We start from the raw sequence: 18538 nt of genomic DNA, 5'->3' as shown, positions 1-18538 counted from the left end.
AACTAAATAAAGTATACAGGTATACAAGATGTTTCACTGATTTTGATATATTACCTGTGTACAAATCATTTACAATTATAGAATATATAATATAGCAAATGACAGAAATCAGTTACTAAGTTTTTTAAAAATTATTTCTTGGGGCACCTGGGTGGCTCAGTAGGTTAAGTGACCAATTCTTTTTTTTTTTTTCTTCCAGGTTTTAAAACTTTTTATTTGCATACTAAAAAAAATTGTGCATTCCAATAATTAAAATCATTTGAACAAAAAAATGGCACTCTGATTAAACTGCATTTTACAGCCTCTAGGACACCTTGAACCAGCTTGGTTTTTAGATTTCTCTGGTCCTCCCACCCAGCTTCTTCCTTCACCAACATGCAAGTTCTTTTCCTTTGCTGCCAGTCAGACAAGCAGATGGGAGAGGTAGGCGCCTTTGTTTGTCAGTAGTTCTCAATGTGGCAAGGGGCAGCACAGTCATTTAAACTTGATCCAACCTCCCTGCATCTTACAGAGTTAAACAGCTAAAAGAAGTAAAATAAGAAGGCAATGCTTGTGGAATGTGCAGTGCATACTGGTGGCGCGTGCCTCATTACGATATGCCTGCTTGCTTTTCCTGTTCAATCGTTTCTTTTGAAGGCAGTGGATTTTTCTCTTGCGTTTCTGTCTTCTTCAGTTTCGACTTATCAAATTTCTCAATCTCAGCCAAATCAGGTTTGTCAGTCATAGTTGCAAAGGAGGTGCACAAGCAAGCGAAGTCCGATCTGTGCAGTGGCCTCCGCCTAGTGCCCAAGTGACCAATTCTTGATTTCAGCTCAGGTCATGATCTCATGGTTCCTGAGATCGAGTCTTGCCTCAGGCTCTTCACTGAGAGGGAGGATTAGGATTCTCTCTCTCTCTGCCTCTCCCCCCCACACACTCTTGTACTCCCTCAAAATAAATAATTTTTTAAAACATTTTTAAATAAATAAAAGTTGTTTGTTATTAGTTCCCATATTGTATACATCATGGCATTAGTAGGCCATGAAGCTCTTAATTAAATGATCATCCCCAGGTTACAGAAATCAGGAGTAATACCTTGAATGGAAACTGCCTCATCCATAAGCAAAGGGTTTTCTTTGTACTATTCTACAAATGCAGCTTCTATAAATGGATATTTAAGAAACTTTTCATTCCACCTAAACTAAAACTTTCTGTAATCACTTTATTTCCTTTCCAAATATCCTATAAAAATAAGAATCATGCCCCAAATTTCTAAGCATCTCTTCCTTGCTTAAGGGAATTTTCCATTGCTCCCTGTATTATTTATTGCTGCAAAACAAATTACCCCAAAACTTAGTGGCTTAAAACAATATACTTTTATTATTTCACAGGTTTCATGGGTCAGGAGTTTGGGTCCTCTCCTTCAGGGTCTCTCGTAAGGCTTCAATCAAGGTGTTGGCCAGGGATAAGGTTCCATCTAAAAGCTCAACTGGGGCATGATTGACTTCCAAACTTAAACAATAGGTCTCAGTTCCTCATTGGCTGTTGGCTAGATGTCATGTTCAGTTCTTTGCCATGTAGGGCCCTCCTAAATGACAGTTTCTTCTATCAAAGAGCGCAAGTTACTTGCTCTAACTAAAGTTACTTGGAAACTCCAGTGGAGACTTTTTAAAATGTGCTTCATAGCACTATTCTTCCAAGAGTGCCTTTTTTTTTTTTTTTTTTTTTTTTTGGCCCAAGAGTGCCTTTTAAAATGATTCTCAAGACTTCACAACATTTCTTTTGCAAATACAAATTTACCAACATCTGTCAAAGTGTAAATCTTAGAGTACTTTACACTAAACGTGTCACTGAAGACAAGTATTTCTTGTGGTCTGCCAAATTACTGCCACATTGGAAAATACACAGATTATTGTTTAACACTGTGTGCCACTAGACAGGGATTATATCTCACATATTTTCTCTCTTTTTAAGTTTATTTATTTTGAGAGAGTGCACACACTCATGGGGGAAGGGCAAAGAGAGGGAGAATCCCAGGTAGGCTCCTCACTGTCAACGCAGAGCCCAACAGATCTGGAACTCACAAACCAGGAGATCGTGACTTGAGTGGAAATCAAGAGTCAGACACTTAACCAACTGAGCCACCCAGGCATCCCTGTAGCTTTTTATTCTTTAGGTACCCCTCCTCCTCAAACTCTCCCATATCTGAATCTAAATTGTTAATTTATGAATCACTGAATTATTATTTCTCCTCAGAACAAATCTCATCTCTGATGACTCTGACATCTTAACCAGCTTTGCTTCTCTCTTCCATCCAAACTACTTGGCCTAGTTATTGACTTGCTATTTCTCACTTCCCTACCTTCTCCCACACTGCCATTTATGACCTCATGGTTTCAATGATTAGTTCTATGCTGGAAACTATTAAACCTCACTTCACACTTAACATGCATGTATAAACCAAACTCATTGAGTTCCCCTCAAATTACTTGCTACCTCTCCTCTTTCTCCATTATCATTCCTTTATCCTAGCTAATACCCAGGAATTATTTTCAACTTCTTCCTCCCTTTATCCTATAAATCTCTGTTAAATCATGTTTCAAGATGCCTCCTAAATTTGTTCATTCCTTGCCACTTCCTTTGCCTTCAACCTAATCCAGGCCGAAACTGCCTCACAACTGGACTTTAGCAACAATGTCCTGAACGGGATAAGGGTTCATCTGTCCATATCCCCCTATCTTTTCTTCTAGGTCAATGAGATCTAAGAAAAGGGGTTAGGGTTAGGGTTAGAGTTAGGGTTAGGGTTAGGGTTAGGGTTAGGGTTAGGGTTAGGGTTAGGGTGAAATCAGGAGCCCAAGGGTAAAGCCCCTCTCTGTCACCTCAGATGTGACCTGTAGCATATTTCTTTCCTCCCTCTAGGCCTGGGAGTCTCCTTATCTGCAACATGACAAGTTGGACAGTACACATGGGCACTAAGTTGCCTTGCAACTCTAACAGTCTTCTACTCTGATGCTTCTTTGCTCAAGGAACAGCAATTACAACTTTCCACCGTTCCCCACACCTACACCACCCATACCCCTACCCCCATCCCACCAATATCACAAGTGTTACTGTTTTCCGGCTTGCACTGTTTCTTACATCCAGACTGCTCAATTTACCATATCCCTAATGACTGCCAGTCTATCCACTGTAAATGTCAGTTCCTTGTTCTATTCTTCCCCTTCACTTATAAATTATTCATTTTACAAACATTTATAGAGTGACTGCTAATGTACAAGGCACTTTTTGCCAAGTCCTGGAAATAGTGAAGTTAAAGACATAATCCTTGCCCTCAAAGAATTTACCAGCTTATTGGATACAATTAATAGGTAACAAATATATACTAACATGTTAAATCCTATGTTAAAGAATTTAATATATCGTAGGTGGGGGGGGGGGCGGAAAAGAGAAACACTTAACAAGATTGAGTACATAGGAAAGCTTCAGAAAGGATGTGCTAATTCCAAGCTGGGTCCTTGGAACTCAAAAGGGAAAATAAGAATTAAGGAGGAAATAAAGTGTGCCCTATTGCTACTTTGAAAAGCTATGAGACGAAGGGAAATTTCTTTTAAAACAGGGCATATTGGGCCAAGTGTCAGAATACTGGAGAATAGAGGGCAAGAAGCAAGCAGCGAAGCTGGTCATGATGAACGAAGTAGAATGTCACCCTAAAGACTTTTTTTTCTTTTCCTGAAGAAAGGGTGGAGTATGCGCTATACTTTGGTCTGTTGCTGGGAAAAGGTGGTTATTGGGCACTGAAACGTTTAAAGCTGATAGAAGGATCATCTAGTAAGAAGGGGAAATTGTGGCCTGCAAAAAATTGTTCTGGCTACTGTTTGGTTCAACTAAACCGCTAACATGACCGATGACTCACGACCTCACCAAACTAGCTTCATTCAGACCCCATCTAGTCGCCATCAAACTCTGGCCGCCACGTCACAGAGAGGGACCAGTGTCACAGGGACCAGCGCCAGACCTGAAGCTTCCAGACACCTCGCGCGAGATTTCCCGGAAGCCATTGCCCTAGGAAGAGCGTTGGGTCGCCTGGCAACCGCACCAAGGCTGCGGAGGAACCAGGCACTGAGGGAATTTACAAACCTGACTTCCAGACTCAGTTCCTCCCGCAAGGGGAGAGGTGCCTTCAGGGAAGAAGTCTGGGGGCTGAAGAAACCATAAAGCCACGTTTCTCAAACTTGTCTGCCAGTAAGTAAGACCTTCCTGGGTTACTGGTTAAAATGAAGACCCCTGAGCCTTATCTCTAGACATCTAGAGTTTCCAGAAAATCAATCTGAAAGTCTGTATTTTAAACAAATAGACTCAGGCAAGGCTGAGAAACCGCTTTAGAGAAGGGAGACACGGGTGAAGGGGTGGCCGCGGAGTGAGGGAGCGGGATCTGCGCGGGTATGAGTTTGTAAAGGGGGAAAAAAGCCTGAGAGCGGAACCCCACGATTTTGAGCTTTGGGAAGCCAGTGAGCCTGGAGCTCGCTAAAAGAAAATACACAAACTAAATTCGGAAACATCTACTGCCGGTAGCCTGTGGGAGCCCCAAAGGATAATTTAAGCCAAGGGGTCCACTAAAATGGATTCCCAGAGTGCCTGTAAAGCAGCTCTAAACTGTCTCCCACTGGCAATCCAGACAGAGATATCCTAGCAAGGGGAATCCTGAGATAACAGGTATCTAGTAGGGAAAAATTATGAAAAAGTAGTTTCACAAACTTTAGAAAATAATGAACCTCTTTTAAAAGAAAAGCAAGGACACCCCACAAATGTTGACTTAATTACTTTTGTTATAATGTTCTAAAATGTATCCAAATCCAAACTAGGTTCAATTTAAACACCTGAAGGTTATAATATCTCTAAAACAAACTACAATACCAATAAAGTTTAAATTAATATTACATTAATAAAATGAATGGTGGTGTTTTAATGAAACTAAATCTTCGTGTGGATATGACTGCTACAATGCAGGTTCTTTTGAGTTAAGTCTCTATTATTGTGTGTTATTCACTTACTGGGATCCCTTTCCATATTCAAGCTCCTGGAATGTTTTCCTATAGCTTGTTGATGAGGTCCATTGCCCTTATCTTGGTTTAATAAATATTTCATTTCTATATCACATTTGCCTCTTTACTGTCCTAGTTATCTGAGAAAATCAAATTTATTTCTATACAAACACCACTTTGTGTACTGGAACCTAGAGCCAAAATCCATTTATAGCATGGTCATTCATGATGATTCAGATGATCCAAATTTTCTCTTTTAGCCCAGGTTAGAAAACAGAGCCTGAAGCAAAAATTCATATAATAACACATTTTGTGGGGGAGGGGGTTGTTAATTTTAGGGAAGTAGTACAGAAGGAAAAAAAAGGAATGAGAAAGAGATGGAAGAACAAACACAACCCAGTATGTAACCCAAAAGACCAGAGCTGTTTTCAGAGAGACCCTTTGAAATGGCTGTGTCTCCTAAAAGTGCATGGGGGAAAGAAAGAAGGGAAAATAAATAATTGAGACTACTGTCTTCCATGTGTAAAAATTACCCCCACAGGGCATCACCCCCATCATAGTACAGGATTGCTCCTGTATGGCCACCTGTATGGCAGTTCCTGCCTCAGCTATGAGAGAAATCCTGGGGTGTACAGCCACTTTAAGATGTGCATTTTCACTGGTTATCAGTGTAAAAGTGATATTTGAAATTTCCAGAAAAGGGTCTAAAATTTTAAAATATGGGTAAAGAAATCATATTTTAAATATTTCAAATATTTCTTAAAATATTGCATTTCTATACACAAGCTCTAGAGAATGTAATTCCTAAAAGAATGTCACTTGCAGTATCAACAAAAATATATAATCCCTAAAAATGACTTTAAAAAACTTATGCATGGCCTTAATTACAAGAAAATTATAAAACTACATTAAAGCAGCACTCCTAAAATAGAGAGGCATACCATAGTGATGGAAAAGAAGTCTCAATATTAGAGATGTGTTGGTGCTTCACAAATGGTTTATAAATTCAGTGCAATTCCTAACAAAATCCTGACAGGATTTTTCATGGAACATAACAAGTTGATTTTCTTTTAAGTTTGTTTGTTTGTTTGTTTGTTTGTTTGTTTGTTTGTTTTGAGACAGAGCACACATGCATGCTGGCACCAGCAGGGGAGGGGCAGAATGGGAGGGGGACAGAGAGAATCCTAAGCAGGCCCCATGCTGTCAGCACAGAGCCTGATGTGTGGCTCCATCCCATGACCCCATGAGATCATGACCTGAGCCAAAACCAAGAGTCAGACGCTTAACTGACTGAGCCACCCAGGCACCCCAAGAAGTTGATTTTTAAAATGTGTATGAAAGAGTTAAGGACGAAAGGATTCTGGGAACATGGCAGAGTAGGAAGCAACTGTTTCCCCACCTAGACAACAACTGCACTGGCAGAATCTGTCTGATATAAGTATTTTGGAACCTGGAGTCTACTGAAGGCTAACAACTTCCAGGAGAAGGCTTAGACAATAAACTGAAATAAATTTTGGTAAATTTCAGTTCTACAGCAACTATCCATCCCCTACACACAACCCAGTAGCAGGGTTTCTAGAGTACCTTACATATAGCTTGTAGAAGCCAAAATGGGCAAAAAACATACTAGCCACCAAATATCAAGGATCTGTCCTCTGAGCACTGATTGCTGCTTCTGATCACAGTAATGCAGACAAAATTTACAAAGCAAAGCAAAACTAAACATGTTTACAAGGGAAAAAAAGGTCTTTCTCTTAAATGTGGATAGGGAAGGGGTTACTAAATAAGCCACAAAAAGCATAAAACATGAGCAAAAAAATGATACATTTGACTACATGAAAAAAATATATAGCTTCTGTTTTTTAGAAGATGCCATTAAACACAAACTAGGAGAAAAAAAAGGAGGAAAAACAAACTAAAGTCAGGGAATGGATATTTGCTACATGTATAATCAACAAAATACTGGTATCTGATAAAAATATAAGTGTATCTAAAAATTACTTATAGGGGTGCCTGAGTGACTCAGTCAGTTAAGCATCAACTCTTGATTTTAGATCAGGTCATGATCTCATGGTTCATGAGACTGAGCACCCCATCAGGCTCTGCACTGACAGTGAGTAGCCTGCTTGGGAGTCTCTCTCCCTCTCTCTCTGCCCCTCCTCCACTCGCACGTGCACATGCACTCTCTCTGTCTCTCTCTCAAATTAAAAAAAAAATCTTTTAATAAAAATAAAAATTACTTATAAAAACACAACACATAAGGCAACATGGGAAAAATATAAGAAACCACAACTAACAGAAAAGGAACTTCATATGGCAATAAACAGGAAAAGACCCTCAATCTCTAGCAATTACAGAATGGCAAATTAAAACATAATGAGATGAGACTATTGATTTGGCTGTTTTCAAATCCCTTTTTTATATATAAAAAGATCTGAGAAAAAAACAAAAGCAATGATATTATCATTTCACACCCATCAGATTGGCAGTAATTTAGACTGCCAATATCAAGTGCTGACACTGATGTTGACTGCATAGTAGAGCAATAGGAACTCTCTTAGCTGCCAGTGGTAAAACTCCTTTGGAGAACAATTTGACAATACATAGTAAAGTTGAAAATGTGCAACCCAGAAATAGCCATCCCTAGTTTTAAACCCTAAAGAAACTCTTCATATGTGCTAAAAATGACAGGTATACAAGAACCATAAAAGCAACATTGCAAATGAAGAAAAAAACACCACCCAAAGATCTATCATTAGAAGAAATAAATTCCTTACAATAGAATATTCACAGCAATGCAAATATTCCAGAGCTATATACACATCAACTTTGATGATTCTAACAAACAAAACATTAAGCAAAAAAAGAAAGTTGGAATCAAAATAATACAATTTATGGGCACCTGGATGGTTCAGTTGGTTAAGGGTCCAACTTTGGCTCAGGTCATGATTTCATGGTTCATGGATTCGAGCCCTGCATCAGGCTCTGTGCTGACAGCTCAGAGCTTAGAGCCTACTTCAGATTCTGTGTGTGTGTGTGTGTGTGTGTGTGTCTCTGCCCTCCCCTGCTCATGCTCTGTGTGTGTGTGTATGTGTGTCTCTCCAAAATAAACATTAAAAAATAATAATACCATTTATGACTGTAAAAATGTTTTAAAAAGTACTATATATTGTTTAGATATACATACATCTGTAGTAAAAGTATAAAGACATGAATAGAGACATCTAATTCTAAACTCTAAAAATAAGAGAATAGGGAGAAGGAGGGGGGTGGTGTACCTGGGTGGTTAAGCAACTGACTCTTGATTTCAGCTCAGGTCAGGATCTCGAGATTCATGACTCTGAGCCTCACATGCTTGGGATTCTCTCTCTTCCTGTCTCTCTGCCCCTCCCCCTACTCTCACTCTTTCAAAATAAATAAACTTAAAAAAAAGAATGGGGAGAAAGGCATAAAGGGAATACAAGTGTATTTATAACCTTTTATATTTAAGATTACCTGTAGGTCCATGAGTGTGGACCTAAACTTTCATCATGAAATATTTTTATGGCAATATTAGTAAAAGTTATTTTTACTTAACTAGAAACTTTGTTCAGAATATTATTGTCATGTTTGAAATTTGATCTGTAAACAATAATCTTAAATTTTTGTTAAAAATAATGAATTCGGGGCGCCTGGGTGGCGCAGTCGGTTAAGCGTCCGACTTCAGCCAGGTCACGATCTCGCGGTCCGTGAGTTCGAGCCCCGCGTCAGGCTCTGGGCTGATGGCTCGGAGCCTGGAGCCTGTTTCCGATTCTGTGTCTCCCTCTCTCTCTGCCCCTCCCCCGTTCATGCTCTGTCTCTCTCTGTCCCAAAATAAATTAAAAAAAAAAATGAATTCATGAAAATTTCAAAAATCTATGAAAATTCAGTGATTTTATTCTACAGATTACATTTTGTATTTTGAAATAAAATGATTCATTCCATATCTTCAAATATTTTATTGTGGGCATTTTATATAATATAGCCTGGGTAGTTATATGTCAATGTGTGATAATGCAAACTGAATTTATCTTCTACTGAATTCACTTTCCTCCTAAGCATTGATTTCATGTCCAGAATACTACACAAACTGAGGTGTTTGGCTGGTAAAATTCCAGATATATTAGAAAAAGAATGCTCAGTTTTAAACTATATTTTAAAAAGACAGTAAATTTTACTAAACTGTGGTTATTTATCACAGTTTTGTGATGGTTGGAAAAAAATGGGTTACTTCAAACTTATGGACCACATATGGATCTCTCACATAAATCAATAATTAATTAATTAATTATTTATTTGATAGTATGTTCCCCTTATTTAACAGCCCTAATATATTCCAGGTGAAACAGTGAAGTAAATAGTGTTCACCTTATCTGTGAACAAAACAGTGAAACAATAATGGTGATAGCAAACATTTGTTGACCTATGTACCAGGCACTGTGCAGAATATTCTATACATTTTTATCTCATGTAATCTTCACAATATCCCTAGGAAGTAGGTACTACTATTATCCTAATTTTATAAGAAACAGACGTAACGTAGCCTCCTGGTGCGTATGAGGCTGTGTTCTTACACTGTATAGAAAGAGGAGGCAGAGTAAACCCATCCATAAACATCTCAGCCCAGGCCCTTTTCCTGGTCTGTATTGTGAATGGGGGACACTGGGCAGGGGGGGGGGGGGTGCGGGGAAGAAACTGATGCAACATGCCCAAGATTGCCTGACCAGTAAGCAATGGGACCAAATGTGAACCCAGGCAGTCTGGATTGAAAAACACTGCATTGTGTTGCCTCTTTGTGGATTGCAGCTATAACAATTTCAAGGCCAACTCCATTTTCAAGTATTTTGCCCCACTGTCCTATGTGCATACTCAAGGTTTTTTACATCATGTGTTCTGATTTGAGGGTTTAGAAAATATGATCACCATGGGTTCTATGGAAAAAGGAAAAGAAGACCATTCTGGTCTCATTCTCAACTGCCACTAGCTTGAGTAGAGACCAACCTCTGGGCCTTCATGTGAAAACATCAGATGATACTCCTTGAGAGGGAAAAAAAATCCTTTAAAAGAGCCCACAGTAACAACTCAATACTAGGGAGAGGAAAATATTAAAAATAGAAATGAATGCACATTGTATATTTAATTAATTTTGGTTTTTTAAGCTGTTTATAAGAAGAATTAAGTCTATAAACTTAGAAAATGCCTTTTAAAATGTCTCTGAAGTAGTTTATCAAATAGTTTTACATAAGAAAATTAAAGAGCAAGTCAAAATAATTTTTCCTAAATTGCCATGTACATAATGCTTTTTTTTTTTTTTTTATAGAAAGTTGAGCATAAAACAATAGTTAAACCTGCTTCCTGACATGGTATCAGAACAGAGCTACTGCTGAGTTTGACTTATAGAGAAATCATGGTTCGACTAACCTTGGATCTAATTGCCAAAAGTAACAATCTTAAACCCCGAAAAGAAGAAACCACTTCACGATACCTGAAGAAAATAACTCATCTAAATTTTTCAGACAAAAATATAGATACAATTGTAAGAATTCTAAATTTCCTATTTTTACATAATTAACAATGTAAAGTTTAGAAATTGGTGTCAGAAAATACCTCCTTATTAACTATATTTTGATCATACTCGTTAACTGTATTTTGATTAGTCAGCTGTATATTGTATTTTTATTTTAATTTCATGCTTATGATATTAAAATTATTAAAACTAAATCTCTACAAAATATATCATTGTGATTGTTAAATCTATGTGCTAAATATATGTATCTATCCCTGAAATACTCTATGTAGCAAACTAGAATTGAAAGTGTTATGTTGGAAAACAATTTCAAAGATAACGCTTTTGTATAATTCCAGCTGCTTGGAATATGAGTTTTTTAACATATCAAGTAGTAAGAATGAACTATATGAATACCATATTTTAAAACTTTAACAGTGAAATCTTTTTCACACATAATTTAACTGATTATATAAATGTAGGTTATACTGCCATTTATATCAGACAAGACTGTTTACTTGGATATATTCTGACACTGTATTTTCTCTGTGTTAAGTTGGCCTTAATGTGGGTAACTTTAAAGGGAGCAATAACTCTTGTAGGCCATTTGTATTGATGTCTATTGTCTACAATAAAATGCTAAAGACTACACGAGAGAAATTTTCTCAGAAACATAAGGTACATAAAGGCCGAGATGATGTCTATTTTGTTCATATCACTCTAAATCCCCCATCCGACACAGTGCCTAACCCATATTAAGTGCTTAATAAATGTTTTTCAAGTGAATGAAAAAAAATAACAAAGCCCCAGGCACAAGTGTCAATTAAGACTTTTTTTTTTTTTGCAGACTCTACCAAGTTCCTATTCTGTATTTCTTTCCAGTCTCTTAGTGATTCTTCTCCCCATGAATCCAATTGCCCAGAAAACTCTCTACATCATTATACCATTACACACTTGCCCTCTGCAGACAGCCTCTGCTGTTCTTTTGTCCTGTCACAATCAGTGCTCCTTTGGTGTAGATGACCCTTGTTAAAAGGAAAGCAAACTAGGTACAGCTGACCCTAGAAAAATATGGGGGTTAGAGATACCAACACCCCCACACTCCTCAATACCCTGTCACCCAACACAATCAGAAGCCCTCATATAAGTTTTAATTCCCAAAAAACTTAACTACTAATGGCCTACTGTTGACCAGAAATCTTACTGATAACATAAAGTCAATTAACATATTTTGTACGTTACGTGTATTATATACTGTATTCTTAAAATAAAGCTAGAGAAAAGAAAACATTATTAAGAAAATAAGAAAATATATTACAGTACTATATAGTATTTATCAGAAAAAAAAAAAATCCATGTGTAAGTGGACCCATGCAGTTCAAATCCATGTTGTATAAGGGTCAATTATATATAATTCACACCAAGATAAGAATAACTTATAAACTTAAGTTTATAAGTCCCCAAGATGGCGTTATATTTTAAAAGAACTTGTTAATAAAAGCTGAGATTTTTTCAGGTTTTTTTTTTTCTTAAATAATCTCTATATCCAACATGGGGCTTGAATTTACATCCCCAAGATCAAGAGTTGCGTGTTCCACTGACTGTGCCAGCCAGGCATCCCAAGCTGAGGTATTTTTGAGTGTAACTTCACTCTAGCTCTTGCCTACTTACTCTAGGCTGACTCTACCACCCACATAAGAATGGCAGACTTTTAAAAATACCTTTAATTATTTTCTTATCTCAAAAGTAACTGATGTTCACTAATATAAATACATATATAAAAAAAGAAACTTATAATCCTATTATGCAGAGAAAACCACTATTAACACGTAGGTGATGTCCTTCCAGTCTTTTTTCTAGGCATGTATTCATATAATTTTACAATAGTGGGTCATATTGAATGTACTGTTTTCATTTTGAGATCTATAAAATATTACTAAGGAAACTAAACAATATTTAATGGTTAAACAGTATTCCCTTCAATAGTACTATCATAATTTATTCATCTATTATTTTTGAATATCCAATGACTTCCCATTTTCAGTATTATAAATAACAGCTTCCTTCTAATTCCACAGAATGATTAATCCCTATTCTACAATGTTGAAGCATTAATTTGTTAAATGTTTCAACTTCCAGAGAAACCTAATTGCTTCCAAGAAACACTGCTTGCCCTAGGAAAATCCTTCTTAACAAATACAATTTTACTGATATAGTTACAGAATACTAAAACCTAGAACTAATTTTATAATCATTCTAGTCTTGTTTTTACTGTGCTAATAAGAACAGAGATACACTATTATATTAAACTTAAGGAAATGTACAGAAAGTGGAAAACTTTCTTAAAAACAAACTTCTAAGTTTTCAGGAGAAATTAAGTATAACCTGTTTTTGTTTTCCTTTTAGGGAGACCTCTCTCCTTGCAAAAGTCTTAGTGTTTTATACTTGTATGATAACCGTATTAGTGAAATCACTAACTTGAATTATGCTACAAATCTGACCCACCTGTACCTACAAAACAATTGTATTTCATGTATAGAGAACCTCAGGTCATTAAAGAAACTGGAAAAACTGTAAGTGCTTTTTTTTTAATGTTTGTTTTCGAGAGAGAGTTCGTGTGTGGTGTGTGTGTGTGTGTGTGTGTGTGTGTGTGTGTGTGTGTATGTGCGCGCGCGCGCACACGCGCGCGTGAGCTGGGAGGGGCAGAGAGAGAGAGGAAGAATGCCAAGCAGTATCCATGCTGATAGCATGGGGCTTGATCTCACCAACTGTGAGATCATGGCCTGAGCTGAAATCAAGTTGGAGGTTTAATCAACTGAGCCACCTAGGTACCCCTAGTGCTTTTATTTTTAAGTAACATAATTGTTTGTCATCATTACAGTAATATTTTTGCATGCAGACCTTTCCATTATCTGCACTTTTGTGGAATAGGCCTCAATTTTTATTCTCTTGTAGTATTATTAGTGCAAAATAAAGTGTTACACGCGTTATACTTGGCAATTTGTTTCATTAAGCCTGACATACTTTTCTTTTGCAGGAGAGTAAGGTGTCTTAACCACTTATAAGGATACCTAAAGCATCCTTAAAGGCTCAACTGGGGAAAAAAGTTTCCATGGAAACTTTTTGATTTTGATTTTTGATTTTCCATGGAAACCAAATGAGCTCTGTGCCTTTAAGAATCACACATCTCAAAGGGCAGGGTCAGAGAGTTGATAACATTGATTTAGATTTGAGTGTAAAAAGGCATTTACTGCCTATAATGATTTTAATTCAATGAAGGCTGGTAGATTTATTTTCCCAGACTGGAAGAACTATCAGTCCTTCTCAAAAAGTGGGCCAAGAACCTCAAAATGGGAAGAAGATAAGGGAAATGCTTATTGAAAACACAGATGGCAGGGTGCCTAGGTGGCTCAGTCGGTTGAGCGTCCAACTTCAGCTCAGGTCATGATCTCACAATGGTTCCTGAGTTCGATCCTCACATCAGGCTGACTGCTGTCAGTGCAGAGCCTGCTTCAGATCCTCTGTCCCCACTCACTGCCCCTCCCCTGCTCATACTCTCTCTTTCTCTGTCTCCTCTCAAAAATGAATAAACACTTTAAAAAATGCAGATTTCTGGGTTCTGACCTAGATAGCCAAATGAGAATCTCTGGGGTTAGGCCCAAAAATCTTAATTTTGTTTTAAAAAAAGGTTATTTATTTATTTTGAGAGAGCAAGAATGAACGAGCAGGGAAGGAGCAGAGAGAGAGGGAGAGAAAGAATCCCAAGCAGGCTCTGCACTATCAGCACACAGCCGGACATGGGGCTCAAACTCATGAACCATGAGATCATGACCTGAGCCAAAATCAAGAGTTGGATGCTTAACCAACTGAGCCACCCAGGCGCCCCTAAAAACCTTCATTTTTAAACCTACTACCCACATGATTTTTCTGTGCTCTAACATATAAAAGGAGTACTGGTAGATCATTTAATAAGGACCATTCCAATTCTCTCACTTAAAAAAAAATAATTTCTTAGATTAAATTAAGTGTAAGAATCATATAAATAAACCTTTCTTTGGCTCATTGTAAAGAGAAAATTCCACATATTTCTGCATTCTTTGTATAATTTTCACACAGCTCAGTGATTGTTACTATGTTTTCATTATGTTTACAGATCATGATGTTCTCAGAATGTCTATTTAAAATTGTTTTATATTGGGATGCCTTGGTGGCTCAGTCAGTTGAGCAGTTGAGCATCTGACTCTTGATTTTGGCTCAGGTCATGGTCCCAGTGTCATGGGATCAAGCCTTGCATTGGGCCCCACATCAGGCCCCTCATCAGGCTCCGCGTTGAGCATGTAGCCTGCTTGAGATTCTCTCTCTCTCCCTCTGCACTCTCCCCTGCTCACATGCTCTCTCTCTCTCTCTCTCAAATAAAAAAAAATAAAAAAAATAAAAATAAAGCTGTTTTATATTTTGCAGGTATCTGGGAAGCAATTATATTGCTGTCATAGAAGGTTTAGAAGGATTAGAAGGACTAAGAGAGCTTCATGTTGAGAGTCAGAGGCTTCCCCTTGGAGAAAAGCTTCTGTTTGATCCAAGAACTCTTCACTCTCTGGGAGTAAGGCCACATTTGAATATTCTGACAAAGAATATAGTGATTAACAGTTATAATGGAACAGGAAGGTGGCAAAGGTATATTTGGACATTATACATACTGTGTATGTTTATATGGCCAGTTAATTTATTTGAGGGCTAAAACTAACTTTTCTCACATAATTTCTCAGAGACTCAGCAGCTATAAAGTTGGGATAATAATGCCTGCCTCTAGGGTACTAAAAGTATCAAAAGAAGGATATAAAAAAGTTATGTAAATTATCAAGTTCTAATCCAGATGTCAATTCATTCATAATTTCAACCTTGGTGATTATCATGATTCAAAATTTTAGGAAAAAGTTTAAGGAAAGAGTAATGGACAATTATTTGGCAAATTTTAAACAACCTAGAGAATAATGATGATGATAAATTATCTTCTCGCTGGATTCTGATTTCATTGTAGGCTGCCTTACATGTGGCTCTGCCTCATCAGAAGCAGGTAGATCTGGGAGTACCAGATTTTATGCTCCAGCTGTGACCTGACACCCAGATACATTGCGGAGGTGTCACAATTAGTTGAGAAGCCAGAGGTGGCTTTTTTATGAAATGCCATTTATTATGAAATGCCACTAAAAACATTTTTGTTTGCTCAAATTTTGCAAAGATTCAAGCAGATTCCAAAATTCTAAATATAAGGCATAATCCTTTTAAGCTGTATTTAAAGTCTTAAAAAGTATCAAGAAGTATATTATCTAAAAGTTGGCTATATAGATGCCTTGGTGGGTAGACTCAATCTTGGTAGAGATTACTGGGCCATCATAGATTTTAAGATGGCTTTGGTTTAATGCTGCTCTATTGTATATTTATGTCGATCCCTCTTGTTAATTAGCTAATTATTATTTTAAGTACCTCTGAACATGTGGATTATCAAGAGGAAACTATAGAGAGAGAGATAAAAATAAAAACCAGATATTCTTTTATTCTTACCTATGTTTCCTATTTTAAAAAACAGACAAAAACTGTTTCTTCCTACGTAAGTACAAATCTTAGTGATATTTAATAGAAAATGATAATTTGCTTAAACTGAAATAAGCATTTTTCTACACTGTGTTAACATTTGTTTGCTGGGCATCTTTTTTCTTTATTGATTCCTGGCTTCTTTCTTCTATAAATCTCTTTTATATTCTGGAAAGGGAAAATGAGACTTATGAAAGAACTTTAGACAAAAATAGTAAGTCATATCACAATTACTGAAGTCCCAAAGTTATGTCTGAAAAAACATATGGCATAGAAACAAAATCTCCATGGATTTTATTTTCTTACCTAAAGAGCAAAACAGCCTGAACTGATAAATCTTAAATTTTTCACAGATTAAGATTTCTGGTTCCTATATATAGTATTTAATTAGACTGTTTACTAATGCTAATTTATTTTTCTTACAGAAATCCCTCTCTATATTGAATATCAGCAATAATAATATTGATGACATAAGAGACTTAGAAATACTGGAGAATCTTAATCAGCTCATAGCAGTTGACAACCAACTTCTGCATGTGAAGGTAGTGTAAAGAAAAATTAGTTTAAAAATATTTACATGAAATTGTGATTTAAAAAAATTTTAAATATCTATAAAATTTATTACTTTAAAAACTATTCTAGATTTACTCTAAAACTAGGTTATGAATCTCTACTTCTTAATATATTTATTTGCATAATTCTGCCCTCTTACCTGGTTTTCTCTTCCATACCCCAGTGCCTCCACCCCTCACCAACAGAAAGAAGTTTCTCTGAGAAGAAAGTATGTGCTTTTCCTCTCTGTATTATTTTGTCAGCAAATGTTTCCCTCTAGAGACTAGATTTCTTGCCACTTAACAGTGATCTCCCAATGAATGAATTTCTAGTAACTGGGATTAGATCTGAACTCTCTCCAGGCTGCTGCTCCTTGGGAAAGTACCTGGATCTTGAACTTATTCTAATTTGCACTAACTATATTCATGTCATAGTATGTCATATCATCCCATATTCATTCAGTTATTTATTCATTCAAATACGCACTGAGCACCTACAGGTCTCTCAGGCACTGTACTATTCTGTGTAAATCAGAAGAAGGAAGATTATAGTCCAGGGGCTCAAAAAACCTACAGTCAACAAGTAATGAAAAAACGATGTGATTCTGTTTTCTCAAGTATTGTGGTGGCACTAACTCAGCCTGGGGCTAGGGAAGGCTTCCTGGAAACAGTCGTCTGTAAGCTGAGCCCTGTCATAACCTCACAGTTTCTGATTTGGCAGTGGGATGGCTTGTGGTATAATTTCTTTACATGGAGGGACGCCTGGGTGGCTCAGTTGGTTAAGCGACTGACTTTGGCTCAGGTCATGATCTCGCAGTCTGTGACTTCAAGCCCAGCGGCAGGCTCTCTACTGACAGCTCAGAGCCTGGAGCCTACTTCGTATTCTGTATCTCCCCCTCTCTCTACCCCTCCCTGCTCACGCTCTGTGTCTCTCTGTCTCTCCATAATAAATAAGCGTCAAAAAAATTATTTAAAAAAAAAAACATTTATAATTTCTTTACATGGAGCCACCAGAGGAACGAACAGCTTCTTTCTCCCATAACAGCACTCTTGTTTTCAAAACTACTTCCAGACAGCTATCCACTGACCTTAAAAAAGTATTCCCTGGGGTGCCTGGGTGGCTCAGTCTGTTAGGCATCTGGCTCTTGATTTCAGCTCAGGTCATGATCTCATAGTTCATGAGTTTGAGCCTGGCGCTTGGCATTGCACTGACAGTGCAGAGCCTGTGTGGGATTCTCTCTCTCCCTATCTCTCTGCCCTTCCCCTGCTTGCGCTCTCTCTCCCTCTCTTAAAATAAATAAATAAACTTAAAAAAATTTTTTTCTCTGACCTTGTTTCCAAATTCATACCTATTATCTAGCTCATCCCATAACTACTATAAGCAGTAGATAATTACAAAAATAAATATTATATGTATTATACTACTAATGAATTCCTCAAAAACACCCAAAATGCCACTGATCAGGATGGATGTTTAAAATATAAAGACCAATAAGGAAGCATGACTCAATTAATTGTTTCAACTTACAACATGAAGGATGTAAGAAGTTCATGGGATAAACTCTGCATTCAAAAATACTTTAAGTTTTAGGGGTGCCTGGGCAGCTCAGCTGGTTAAGCATCCATCTCTTGACCTCAGCTTGGGTCTTGCTCTCAGGGTTGTGAGTTCAAGCCCCATGTTGGGCTCCACGCTGGGCATGGAGCTTACTTAAAAAAAATTTTTGGGGGGCAGGGGGGCGGGGGGGCACCTGGGTGGCTCAGTTGGTTAAGCGTCCAACTTCGGCTCAGGTCATGATCTCACAGTTCATGGGTTTGAGCCCCACATCGGGCTCTGTGCTCACAGCTCAGAG

General features: G+C 37.4%; 2 protein-coding genes, 1 long non-coding RNA gene and 1 other non-coding gene across 8 annotated transcripts in view; 2 read left to right on the top strand and 2 right to left on the bottom strand.

Moving 5' to 3' along the window:
- The window catches only part of LOC131494999 (uncharacterized), a 59228-nt gene that overhangs the window by 205 nt on the left and 40485 nt on the right, over positions 1 to 18538 (bottom strand). The window lies entirely within an intron of this gene.
- Positions 177 to 756, bottom strand: LOC131494998 (thymosin beta-4-like). The gene has a single exon (XM_058699742.1). The coding sequence runs from the start codon at positions 722 to 724 to the stop codon at positions 590 to 592; it is 135 nt and encodes a 44-aa protein (XP_058555725.1). The 5' UTR covers positions 725 to 756; the 3' UTR covers positions 177 to 589.
- PPP1R42 (protein phosphatase 1 regulatory subunit 42) overlaps positions 4021 to 18538 on the top strand; it is a 53924-nt gene continuing 39406 nt past the window's right edge. For 3 of the 5 annotated variants that reach the window (XR_009253706.1, XM_058699740.1, XM_058699739.1), the window contains exons 1-6: positions 4021 to 4221; positions 10360 to 10575; positions 12952 to 13118; positions 15007 to 15145; positions 16563 to 16679; positions 16874 to 16918. Coding sequence is in view for 4 of the 5 variants with exons in the window: in XM_058699740.1 (XP_058555723.1) it covers positions 10447 to 10575; positions 12952 to 13118; positions 15007 to 15145; positions 16563 to 16679; positions 16874 to 16918 (597 nt within the window). In the remaining variant the exon portion in view is untranslated. The remainder of the gene's footprint in view (positions 4222 to 10359; positions 10576 to 12951; positions 13119 to 15006; positions 15146 to 16562; positions 16680 to 16873; positions 16919 to 18538) is intronic. The other 2 variants (XM_058699737.1, XM_058699738.1) reach the window with 2 other exon arrangements.
- Positions 9581 to 9704, top strand: LOC131495170 (small nucleolar RNA SNORA51). The gene has a single exon (XR_009253808.1). It is a non-coding gene; the product is annotated as a small nucleolar RNA SNORA51 (small nucleolar RNA).

The sequence above is a fragment of the Neofelis nebulosa genome, chromosome 14 (assembly GCF_028018385.1).
Source record: "Neofelis nebulosa isolate mNeoNeb1 chromosome 14, mNeoNeb1.pri, whole genome shotgun sequence".
NCBI classification, from domain to species: domain Eukaryota; kingdom Metazoa; phylum Chordata; class Mammalia; order Carnivora; family Felidae; genus Neofelis; species Neofelis nebulosa.
The sequence above is the reverse complement of the archived record's forward strand: the minus strand, read 5'-3'. Positions and strand labels throughout refer to the sequence as shown.

Bases quoted from the DNA above. Each gene is read 5' to 3' on its own strand.
- LOC131494998 (XM_058699742.1), bottom strand. From the start codon at position 724: ATGACTGACAAACCTGATTTGGCTGAGATTGAGAAATTTGATAAGTCG.